General features: G+C 43.9%; 1 protein-coding gene across 1 annotated transcript in view; it reads right to left on the minus strand.

Annotated features, from left to right (window-relative positions):
- The window catches only part of SPOCK1 (SPARC (osteonectin), cwcv and kazal like domains proteoglycan 1), a 520870-nt gene that overhangs the window by 16458 nt on the left and 491156 nt on the right, over nucleotides 1–13256 (minus strand). Inside the window, exon 7 of the mRNA XM_005557859.4 lies at nucleotides 798–914. Coding sequence (XP_005557916.1) covers nucleotides 798–914 — 117 coding nt within the window. The remainder of the gene's footprint in view (nucleotides 1–797; nucleotides 915–13256) is intronic.

Raw genomic sequence — 13256 nt, forward strand, 5'->3', positions numbered from 1 at the left:
AATCTATTCTGTGCTCATTGGCCACAGCGTGGAGCAGCCTATCCCTAACTGCCTTTGAATTAAGGCATCAAAGAGACTCCATTGATGTGCAAATGTGAGGACCCACTCTCAGTGTTCTCTGCAACTTATGACAAAGCTGAGTATGGTCTCTGCCAACTCATCACCTGATGCTGTGGGAAGGCTCCTTGAGCAATTTGCATGTTATGGATGGGGAGAGGGGACACCTATCTGGGAGTTTCTGTGGAAGACAATGTGCAGTCTGACTATTGTACAAAAAGACATAGCACCAAATATGTTTGCTACAGTGTTACTTCTATTAGCCTAACATGGGCAACAACCTCAGTGTTCCAAAATAAAGATCAAATTAAGTAATTGTTATCTCCATAAACTGGGATTCTGTGTAGCTATCAGCAGAATACAATTCACAACATGAAAAGATGGTCACACTTCTACATGGTAAACGATCATAAAACAGTCTGGAAAGTATGATCCAAACTTTGTAATTATAAACACACACACAGTTTCATATATGACACCGAAGAAAACCTCAAAGTAGGTACCACAGCATGCTTACGGTCATTAAAATGGTGAGATCATATATTTTTTTCAAAATGCCTATACTAAACATTTTTTAATCCAACTTTTTTGAGATTGGGACATAAAGTATATATTTAAGGTAGTGGGTGTTTTTCACCCCCAAATGACATTGCTAACCCTAAATCACTGTCTAATAAATTGAGGAAACGTGATATTTAAAATGAAAATGAAATAAATGAGCAAAAGTAAAATGGCCTTACTGCCTTGGGCTGTGTTGGAGCTGGTGGGCTTGATGACTCTGTTCGCGTCCTCGTGAAGAGCTCCGAACCAGTCCTTCAGCCGGGAGGCAAGGTTCCGCAACTCCTTGTCTGTACAGGCTAGAGAAGAGCAAACAGAACAGACAATGGGTCTGGGGGCTTTCTGCCCTCTGTGTATAGGGCTACTGGCAAAGCCATGTTCAAAGCAAACCTTTCTATCCAACTGTTACCTCACGTGGAAAACACCCCAAAGATGCTGTTAGCACAAAGAGTGGGACAAAAAGAGAGCCTAGACCCCCAGGACAAGCAGCCATTGTTCAGAACTTGAATTTAGATGGCCTCTGTGCTGTGAAAGCAGGCTGCGGCGGTCTCATAATTGTGCAGCATCCTCTGAAGACGATCACAGATCACTTTTGCTAACTGTATAAAGCTTGCTCTTGCAGTTTTGCCAGAGTAGATTACATTTTCCACGAAACTCATGTCAAGAGATTAACACCTAGGCATAGCTAATGCTCTTAGAGAGAGGCTGCTTAGGACACCAAAAGATCCTATTAATAGCAGACTCCCAATTTTGTTTTAGCCCAAGGTTTGGTTTTGGGGATTGGGCCTGTTTTGCTAGCCTTCCAATGGTCTCATTCTTGACTTTCCACTATAAACAAATGGATGCCTTCTCCATGAAAGAGTCCTTTCAGCCCATCTATAACTATTTAGCTCATTTCTTAGGGTAAGACAGAATCACTGGGGCAGACACTCCTGAGAACAAGAAAATCCAGACAGATGGATGGGTGGGCAGGTGAGTAGGTAGGTGCAAGCTATTTGAAGGTCTTGTAGAGTGCTAAAACTTGAGGAAAGAAATCCCAAAGGATTAAAAATGGTGCAGAGAAAGGAGTTGACTTTCCCTAGCCCCTTCCTCTTCCCTCAGGGCATACACTAATTCTTGGTACTGAGAAAACCTGCAAAGGGTCCAGGCAGTAGGCCACTACCAAGACCCAGAGAACCCAGCAATGCGTTTGGGGCCGTTAGCATCTGGAGAGACAAATTAAAGATCTGAGGAGCCAAAATTCCAATGAGTAAAAAGGGACAAAGAACAGAACCCCACATCTGTAACTTCTCCCAAATTCTAAAGCTACAGGAGCAGGCTGCTAAGCAGTTAAGCACAAATGCTGTTACAAGGCACAGTCAAGTTCTGAATATCTCATGGTGCTCAAGAGACACAGATTAGGGCTCAGAACCTACCAGTGCAGAGGGAGCCTGAGGGAATCCCTGGGGTCTTCACTGGAAGCCATAGGGACAGTGATGAAAAAGGAGTAGACACAGTCTCACCAAAACTCCAAGCTAGCCTTCAATCAATGCAGGCCCTGATTGAATTAAGGTGATCAACCCCCATCGGCCTGCCTTGCAAAGGACAAGGTGAAACTTCTCCAGAAGAAAATAATACCACGCAGATCCTGTCCTCATTTTTCGCATCCACATGTGCTTATCAGGCAAGCCCATTTCTCACCCTAGGGCTTGACGGAGAACCCAGCTTCCCAGAGCTCAGGCAGAAAAGGTCTTTCTCCACTCTCCATATTAAAAGAAAGGTGACCAGGCCCTGACTGATTCTCTGCAACCTGAGGACTCTCATTTACGACACTGCCTCCTGTCCAGGTAGGATCCAGACTCTACACTCTGCAAAGCATGGAATGATTGAGTGTCCGGTGTTTGTACCCCAGTTTTTAATGACCTTAAAACACTGCCTTGCTTTTAATAACCAGGGTTTGGCTGTATTTTAAAACACCAGCCAGGAAACAGCACTGAGAAATGTCTCGACAGGCAGCAAAGAATAACTTCTCAGGAGTCACGCTGGCTGGAATGAATCCCAGCTTTGCCACTCACTGGCTGGGTGACCTCAGACAAGTCAGTGAGCCTCCAGCACCTCGGCTTCCTTATCTGTAAAAACTTGGGATAATATGGTTATATAACTATAAATCAGACAATGTATATAAAGTTCTTAGCAAAGTACATGATATATGGTAATTACTCAGTATGTGCCACCTATGATTTTATTATTGCTATCGCTATTTTTAAACTAAAGAGTTATAGTTAACATTAGGGCTAGCATCACAGCATTCAGAAAACCAACAACAAATCCACCTACACACAACTGGCTTTAGCCACATAGGAAATAAGTAAAAATAGATGCTTGTGTTATCTAGTAAGCTGCCATTAGCCATATATGGCTATTTACATTAATTAAAATTTAGGCCAGGTGTGGTGGCTCACGCCTGTAATCCCAGCACTTTGGGAGGCAGTGGATCACCTGAGGTCAGGAGGTCTAGACCAGCCTGGCCAACATGGTAAAACCCTGTCTCTGCTCAAAATACAAAATTAGCCAGTCATGGTGGTGCATGCCTGTGATCCCAGCTACTTGGGAGGCTAAGGCAGGAGAATCGCTTGAACCTGGGAGGCAGAGGTTGTGGTGAGCTGAGATTGTGCCTCTGCACTCCAGCCTAGGCAACAAGAGCAGAAACTCAGTCTCAAAAATAAAAATTTTTAAAAATCTAATCGATAGTTCCTCAGTTGCACCACTGCATTCAACAGCCCCACACAGCTAGTGACCTCCACACTGGACAGCACAGATGCAGAATCTTACCACCACAGCAGGCTGTCGTGCTGGGCAGCACTGAATCAGGTTAGCGATCATTTTGAGCTAACTTTCTGGAGCATCATCATGATATTCTGCCATCCAAGTTTGTTCCCATACTTCTTCCCTTCAGCTGTTTAAGATGAGCTGAGAAAGAAGATAAGCCCCCACAAACCAGGAACCAGAATCTCTTGCTAAGTCATGCTCCCAAATAGTAGGGAAGGTAGTTATTGTTATGAAGGTGGAGAATCCTGGCTTAGCCCAGATGCCAAGGCAGATTCTCAGGAGCAGGCCCTCCCGACACGCTTATTGGCCCCAACTCAGAACCTTGTGAACCTAGTTGTTCACTTTTCTGACACCGCCCTGCTCTAAGCAGGAGAGAATGTGGCCCGTTTTTCTAAGGGAAATAGGTTGTGCACTCCATAGTCAATTTAACATTTGAAAATGGGAAATTAATAGCCTCTATTTTTTCTCTATTGCCATGCACACCATCTATTCTAAATGTCCTCTGAACAGAGAAAATTGCCAAGTCAACGTGCAGAGGAAATCTCATGCTTCAAGATAAATTAGTCAGTCGTGTTTAACTAAATCCTGACAGATGTGCAGGTAATCTGTATCCTTACAAGACTGCTGGATTTTCCACAGGCTCCCCAAAGTACACAAGCCTTGGATGTCTGATAGGATCAGGCACTGGAATCCTGAAATAATGAATCTGTCACTCAGGGACAAGTCCACTAGCAGGGAGCCACTGGCGTGGGTCGAGAGAGATCAGAAACCCGAAATGGAGAGAGGAGGCTCTCAATTACTGGGCCCCGTTCACTCACAGCATCTTCAACCAAATGGTCCTTATGAGAAAAAAGTCAGGCACAGATTGCCTGGAGCTTGATACATCCCAAAGAAGGAAATAATCAAAGGCAACAGCCTGCAGAGGGCTGTTCAGATTTGGTATTCCAGCCACAACACACAGGCCGGTGATGGGAGAAAAGTGCCCGCCTTTTAAGGTGCTCATCACCGCCCCCAATAAAGGTGTGAGCGGGGGACTGAAGCTGTCAGAAGTGGGGACCTGGAGGACACATCCCACACACTTAGTACATTCCTAGGGAAAAGTAATGTTTGTGGGGTAAAAAATATAGTCATATATCCCCCTGCTATTCTGGTGCCATTCTGGCATTCTACCCTGTGGCAATCCCGGCAATTTCTAGAAAGGGGTCCTGGCGAGAGGAGCATGGCACTTGGGCTACAAGTATCAGACCCTTCAGAGGAAAAGACAGTGCTTTCTTGGGAGAGGATTTGGATTAATCACGAAGACCAAGACCTGCTTTTTTGTGCTCTCCTTACCCTCCTGGGTGGACATATGCCAGCTAGCCCTCTAATTCTCCCATTTTCAATTACATTCCCTCCACCCTCCATTCTGGTTTCAGCTTGCTTTTCATTGCTCTTGTGCTCCCAAGTTCTCTCCTCAGCATCCTACTGAGAGGTGAAGCCAGCTAGACTTTGTGAGTCGAGTGGGGACTTGGAGAACTTTTCTGTTTTACAAGAGGATTGTAAAATGCACCAATCAGTGCTCTGTAGCTAGCAAGGGGATTGTAAAATGCACCAATCAGTGCTCTGTAAAAACGTACCAATCAGCACTCTGTAGCTAGCAAGAGGATTATAAAATGCACCAATCAGCACTCTGTAGCTAGCAAGGGGATTGTAAAATGCACCAATTGGCAGGATCCTAAAAGTAGCCTATCACAGGGAGGATTGAAAAAAGGACACTCTGATGGGACAGAAACAGAACATGGGAGGGGACAAATAAAGGAATAAAAGCTGGCCAACCCAGCCAGCAGCAGCAACCCGCTCAGTTCCCCTTCCACACTGTGGAAGCTTTGTTCTTTTGCTCTTAACAATAAACCTTGCTACTGCTCACTCTTTGGGTCCATGCCATCTTTAAGAGCTGTAACACTCACCGCAAAGGTCCATGGCTTCATTCTTGAAGTCAGCGAGACCACGAACCCAATGGAAGGAACCAACTCCAGACACATTACTTCTCAATGATGTTTCCCCACTTGCCCTCCTGTTTCTACAGGTTGTGACGTATCATTTTTACACAATCTCCATCTGCTCCAACAGGGCTGGTGTGTGAGCCACGTCTCTGGAATCCACTCCCTGGCCTCATATCTGCTTCTTCCCATTGTCAGAAAATAGTACCAGCAGATACTCATATTCTCAGGGCAAACACTTGGAAATTGTCCTGGTTCACAGTGAAAAAGTTCACTCCTTCTTATCTCTACTGCCTCTATTCTAGTCTCCAATGCTACCACTAGCTCCCACCAGGATAACTGGAACAGGCTCCTAATCGGTCTCCCATCTTGTCCCCTCCCCACCATGTTCCCTTCTCCATCCAGCAACCAAAGTGATCTTTCTAAAACGGGCATTTGATCAAGTCACCCTCCTGCTTGAGACACGTCAGAGGCTCCAGTTATTCTGTAGGTTAAGTCCAAACTCCATAATGTGAGCTAAATGGCCTGCAGGACACACTCACTGAAAAACCGAATCTCTCTTCTGTATCTATTCCTCCTCAACCTTCATGCTCTGGCCTTACTGCCCTTCCGACACACTCTTCCACTGGGAAACAAACACCTCTTCCCACTGCCTTTGTAATGCCAATTCCTCCATCAGATCTCGGCTTTAGAGTGACATTTTCTTAGAGGACTTCCCTACTCCTCAAACTTGAGTTTTCCCTTTTCTGTGCTCCTAATGCCTTGTTTCTCTGATAGCATTCATAACACCCATCTCATTCAGTGCCCATTTCTCCCCTAGATCATAACAACATAAAACATGCCCTGACTCTGCCCAGCACTGAGGACCCAGCAGCTAACACAGTCAGTTCCTGGCATGAAGAAAGTTCTCAATACACACCTACTGACTGAATACAATCACCCTTTTACTGCCTTTTGTAAACTTCAATTTTTCCATCTGCAAAATGGTGTAATAAAACTTAGCTCATAGCATCACTACATGGAATACGATGAGACAATATTAGTAAAACATAGCTCACAGCTACTGGCATATAGCAGGAACTCAATAAATTTATATTCCCCTTCTCATATCTCAACTGTCTGCATAATATGTTAGAATTTTATGGTTATGCTTTTTTTTAAGCCTGAGGAGATGCTTGTGATATAAAGAATAACATCTCTCCTTATTTTACAGGTGGGTCAGTAGAAGTCCAAGAAATACAGGTTGCAATAACTGTCTGCTGTGGATAAGTTCCAGGATTGGGAGATTGGTCTGACTTCCCCACACCTGTATTCTTAGCACTTGCTCTAAGGTGGTATGTAATAGTTGTTCAAAAATATATTTATCACCGTAAGTATATTTTAAATGAATGAACAATAGATCACAGACTCCCGGCGTCAAATAACTATTAAGTGGAAGAGACAGGATTTGAATCGGGTTGTCATCTTGCTGGGCCATCCCCATAAGCAGGACTTACTTCCTGGGTATGTTGGTCTTGTGGGCAGTGAATACTAACCTAACAATTCATATACTTCGTCCATACTCTGGGTTGAAAAAAATTAAAATGTCAGGCCTTGCCTTGTGTAGGAAGCTCTGCCAATGATGCAGGTGAGGTAGCTAGCTGAGCAATATAGGATAGAGGGAAAGCAAGTAGGCTCTCGCCTTTGTCAGCTTTGGTGTGAGAACAATGGTCTTTTGGAAGAACTGCAAACAGCCTGCTGCCTGTGTCACATGTGGCCACTGGGGCTTCATTAGAGAAAAGTATAGTGCCATTGCACATTACTCCAAAATGTGGAAAAAGACAGCTCCCTCCCCCAGGAAAGCACAGCACTCAGGCAGAGAAGGGCCCAGGTAATTTGGTGCTCTCCCGGTGGACTTTTTCTGTCTGTTTGGAAAATATGAACAAAATGCAATAAGCAAGTGTAAATAAGGCACATTCAGTCTCCATGGAAAGTACATAGCCCTGGGAAGAAAATGTGATCGCTCTCCACCTGGCCACCTTTGCCCCCTCCACCCAAGGCATGGAGCTTTAAAGGGCTTTAAGCTAGACTGGATTTGAATGCAGACAGTGTTAAAACAAAGCTTGGAGTGCAGCATGAGGAACGCAGCTGATGGGAGGGAGAAGGAGGCACTGTTGCCAATACTGTAGCACAGAGAAGCTGCTCCAGGGTTACTGCAGCCTTGGTGGGGTTGTAAGGGGGAAGGGGAGCTCTAAGTTATTAGTATTTGCTTATGTGGCAGTTAGACTCCCCAGACAGTAGTCTTTGGAGGAAAGAGGGATTGCTTCTTACCTGGATGAGTGCCAGTGGTCTGGCTCTGCCTGTACCCTGGGACCCCATTGTCCCCTTCTCCCTGGCCCCTGTGTCTTCCCTCAGACAAAGCCAGGGGCTAGTGAAGAGCTAGTGAGGAAGTTTCAAAATAGGTATTGGTTTTGAAAGTGGAGAGATAGGAGCTAGGAAATCCAAGCGTCTTTGAAAAATGCTCCCAAAGGCTATAACTGGCGTTCCATGCTGGTCTCAGCTCATTGATGACTTCAGGGGCTGAATGACAGTCTAAAAAGCCCTTTCTGAGGATTTGACAAAAAAGGGGAAGACAAGGAAACAATCATGGGATAAAAAACATTTGGGAGATGAGATAAAAAATGGAAAGGGAGACAGGATAGAAATCCTTTATTCAAAGCTATAGTGTTACTATCTAATAGAGTAAGAAGTAGCGAGCAAGTGTGAGTGAGCGTGTCTCTGTTAGAAATCCTAACTGAAGCCACATTTGAACACCCAATTGGGGATGTCCGAAAATGGCAAATCTGACACACAGGCATCAGAGAATATCTGTAAACCTCTGCTGGAGAACCAATTACTGGTATATTCTTGTAATGCATGAAATCTTTCAGCTAAAGAACCAAAGGATAAAAATAACCCTACCCCACTCCTCCCCTTCTGTCACAGGACCAGCCCCCCTCTCTCAGGCAAACCTCACCAATGCAATCTCAGGGCTTTAGCAGAAGTGAATATGAAGACAATCAGAATTTAATTTAAACTTTAGTGCCTCCAAAGGTGATTAAGGAGTTGGGCGAAACTCAAGTTCTCTTTGGGAGCAGGCTGGGAGGCCTCTCAGAAATGGAGACCTGATGCTGATTCTTTCAAACTAATCTCCTTCAGCCCTCCTAGGTGCTGTTGTGAATAATTACTTAATCAGAGCAGCCCTGGATCAATGTGCTCAGAGTGTTTGCAATTAGTAGCTCCTGTAGAAGGTCCAGCTGAGCCTTCCTTAGAGCAGAGATGAGTTGAGATGAAATAATACTTTCCAGAGTCTGGGTTCAAGCAAACACAAGGGTGCCTTCCTGAACTGCCTTGCCTGGGTTGGGTCTTTTCCCTGCATCATGGTGTTCTCAGGCTGCTGGACGCCTTCAACAGCAAGTGTCTGTCTCCCAGTACAGGACGGTAGGCTCCTCCTCACCAACAGGGACCAGGTCCCTCCTGTCATTCAATATCTAAGCAAAGAGAAGGTGCCCCAGTGCTGGAAAAAACGTGTAGGAACATCAAGGAGAAGATGCTGCATGCCATGGGAGCATGAATGTGGAGAAAGAGTGAGTCTACAATTCCCTTAGGAACATGGGCCCCAATAAACTTGAATGCAAACAGGTGAAGGTTGATTCTGCTTCACACAGTCATTCTGCCTTAAAAGCTTAAAAGCATGGCGGCTCATGCCTGTAATCCCAGCACTTTGGGAGACCGAATCACTTGAGGTCAGGAGTTTGAGACCAGCCTGGCCAACATGGTGAAACCCTGTCTCTACTAAAAATACAAAAATCATCTGGGCGTGGTGGCAGGTGCCTGTAATCCCAGCTACTGTGAAGGCTGAGTTTACAGTGAGCCAAGATCATGCCACTGCACTCCAGCCTAGAAGACAAAGGGAAACTCCATCTCAAAAAATAAATAAAAGATAAAAACAAAAAGTAGACTCTGGAGTCAGAGAGGGCTGAATGCAGATCTCAGTGGTGCCATCCTCACTGAGACTATGGACATGTTACTTTTTAATCTTCAGTTTCCTCATCTCTAGAATGAAGGTGATAACAGAACTAGTATTAGGATCACGGGGAGAATGAAACTATAATAGAATGCACTTAAGTGCTCAGCACCAGGCTTGCCGTGTGGTAGCGCCAGGCCATACTCAGTAGCTGTTGGCTGTGATCTGATTTGTGTTTGTGGACCCAGAGCAGCATGGTGATCCATCAAATAGAAAAGTATGGGAATCAAGATCATGCATGTGATGTTTTCACACGAAACCACCACATGAAGCCATCCAGCAAGATAGGAATCTTTTCTACTGCTTTTCAGAGAAGGTGGATGATATCTCCCAAGTCCTACGGATGGTAAACGGCAAAACTAGAATTCAAGCCCAGCTCTCTCAACTAGAGGTTCACTCATCTGCTCATCTGTGACAACCCCATTTTCCCCAAAGGCATCTGTGTCTGCTCTTCCACTAGGCATGCTGAGCAACTCCTCCACAAGATACAGATCATGCACTTGAGTGCAAAGTTGGGACCGACACTCCCTCAGACTTCCAGCTCTCACAGCCCTCAGTGTACAAGTTATTGCTCTTCACGCAAGCTCCTGCTCTCCTCTGATCCCCTGCTTTTTCATCTGTAAAATGGGAATAATGATTGTGGTGAGCATTTTGCTTTCAAATACTGACAGGCAGCCACTATTTAGTCTCTTCCAAGGAGCATCAGAGGCTGGGAACACTTACCCTTGAGAGGCTGATAGATAATAGGCTCCTTGCCATAAGCAGTTTTGTAATAGAAAACACAATAGGAGCTTACTGAGGGGATTTAAAAAACATATACAAGGTGAATTGCCTTTCTAATTGGAGATCATCTAACAGATCTTTGAGCCAGGTTATGCCTGCTCAAATTAAATTGCGTTATATGTAATTCCAGCTTTTACTTTTCACTGCCTAAAACATCAATATATATGCGTGTTCTCTTATCCTTAGAGAATGCATCATTTTATGTAAAAACAGGCATGAGCAAAGGAATTAGGTGTCATTATTCAGGAACTTGCTAATAAAGTCTTTAAAAAGCAATCTTTGGAAGAGTTTAAAATACTGACATTAAACTTGGAAAAAGATGAGTTATACTAATTAATGGTACAATCTGCAAGCAAAGATGGATAAATTTCCCTATTAAACCCATTAAGACTATTCTAGGTAAGCTGATTTGAGGAGACTTTAATGTTTCCCTTGATTCTAATGATAATCTTTCATGTGGAAAAAGAAACACATTTAGAACTTGTATAACATCTGTAAATGTGCATGAGTGGAATAACGCTTATTTTTTTTCTCCCTGAATAATCTAGATCAGGGAAGTTAGCTAGATGAAATAAGCTTTTAAGGCTTCTGATAAAATCCACAGCCATTTTCACGCTCTGGGGCAAAACAAAATTATTGAATATGTAAAATATTGGTTTAAAATGCCAAGTCTGGCTTTAATTGTGTTCCCTAGCCAGTGGATGAGCATTTTCCTACATGGGAGACCTGAAATCGATTAGCAGCATCATACCAGCAGTTTTACTGAAGGATTTCATGGCCAACCAGACTTTTTAGCCCCTCAACTAATAAAGACTAAGCTGCAGAAATGACAACTGCTGTTCTCACCTAAAATCAGCAATGGCAAATGCTCTGAGATGGGGGTGCAAAACAGGCTCAACCTGGACTACTGAGAGAGTCGTTGTGGGGAGGGGAAGAACAGAGTCCTGGGAAAGGGGCTAGGTGATGATGCCTAATTCCTTCATGGGCTTTCCCACTGTGGAGAGCCAGACTGAGTGTCTGAGAGTCATTTTGCCTTTTGTTAATGTATAAGCTCAACTGGCCAATAGCAGTCAGTGAAGGCTTCCTGGAGAAGGCAAGAATTGAGCTGAGGCTCATATGCAGGGAGGACTTAGGAAGAAGACATTCTAGGCAGGCCTTAGAAATAATGAGGAGCCCACTTTGAATAAAGTGATTTATTTTTAATGCTCTGCTCAAATTAAATATACCATTTCTAAATCATCAATGTATGTAAAATCATAAGTTGGGGCCAGGGGCAGTGGCCCATGCCTGTAGTCCCAGCACTTTAGAAGGCTGAGGAGGGTAGATCACCTGAGGCCAGGAATTCGAGACTAGCCTGGCCAACATGGTGAAATTTGTCTCTACTCAAAATACAAAAAATTAGCCAGGCATGGTGGCACACGCCTGTAATCCCAGCTACTCAGGAGGCTGAGGCAGGAGAATCGCTTGAACCCAAGAGGCGGAGGTTGCAGTGAGCCAAGATGGCGCCACTGCACTCCAGCCTGGGTGACAGAATGAGACTCCATCTCAAAAATAAATAAATCATAAGTTGTATAAATATGCATATATGTTCTGCATATCTGTTTAAGCTATTCCACTATATTTCATAATATACATGCATATATACATCTCAAGGGATGACTTCTGACAAAGGTAGCACTGCTTGTTCCAGGGCTGATATATGAACTTATATCTGTAAGAGGTTGTTGACAGAAGATGCCTTTTTAGGGTATATACAAGTCTGTATTTCTAATGAGCAATTTGTGTCCAGTTTGATCTGCTCAAATTCAAAAACCAAATCCAGGTATTATTGAAAAATTTTAGTTTCTATATTTTTCAATCCCAAAAGTATCAAAATATGCGTATATGTTTTTACACTTAAACAACTTAAATTGTTATTTAATGGAGCAAAAAGCCACAATTGGTAGAGGACCAAGCTTGGGATTTGAGATCAGATCCTGAAGGTGATAGGAATCTTAGGAGGTGTCTGGAACCTGGGAATGGCTCTTTCATTTGGGAGTGGGAGGAGAACATTGGTACACTTTCATTCACAGATTACATGGGGAGGATCAGGCATAGACTTAAAATAAATGCAGAGAACCATGAGTTCCTCTTAATTCCCCCCCACTACTCCACCATTGCCCTGGTTTAGAGTGGATGGTTCCATGGGGATATGTGCTGATGGAAGCGTGGTAGCACTGACTCTTTCCTGCAACAAAGGTCCAGCAACATCTCCAGGGGTGCCAGAGTCTAAGGTAAGATGGTGGACATTGAGCTGGAGTTGAAAATTCCCACTTGGAATTGAGACCAGAATAGAATAATCCTGTAGATGCCTGGACCAGATGCAGCAGGACACCTGCATTATAGTGCTTCCAGTGAACAAGCTGATGAAGGAGGAAGATAGATAAATGGGGATCTAGAGACAAACTACCTCTTGAAACCATAAAGGCATTTTAGGCTATTCCAAATCCTGCTTGTTTGGGTGTATGGCTTACTACTCTTCTCACCCTTCAGGTCATGCAACTCTCTCAATCATCTCCCCTTCTCCTGAGGGCATGATTAGGTATAGTGAGTTGGCATGAAAAGTAGCTGGCATTCAAGCCTCAAGTGACCTCCTCTGGGCTCAGAGAGGATCATGTGACTAGCACAGTGATGAAATGTTTGCTATTATTATTATCTCTTTCTAGTAAAACTGCTGTATTTGATCTAAATTGCCTATTTAGAGATCCAGTATCTAACAACGCAGCATGACATAGCTAGTAATTTCTCTCTTCCCCTCCTGAATGTCATATGTAAACAACAATGTACCCAGGAAGAAAACCCTAAATTTTATTTTCAGTAAAACTAGGAGATATATCCCCAGGCTTGAACAGTACAACAGAAGCCACCCAGATGGAAGTTAAAAGGTTCAGGTGGACCAATAAAAACACAATGACCCAGCAAAAATAGACTTCCTATAGGCAAAGAGCTCCTTCTGAAGTGATAGACTTCTTGTTCAGCAAGAACTA

This window comes from Macaca fascicularis, chromosome 6 (genome assembly GCF_037993035.2).
Source record: "Macaca fascicularis isolate 582-1 chromosome 6, T2T-MFA8v1.1".
NCBI lineage: Eukaryota > Metazoa > Chordata > Mammalia > Primates > Cercopithecidae > Macaca > Macaca fascicularis.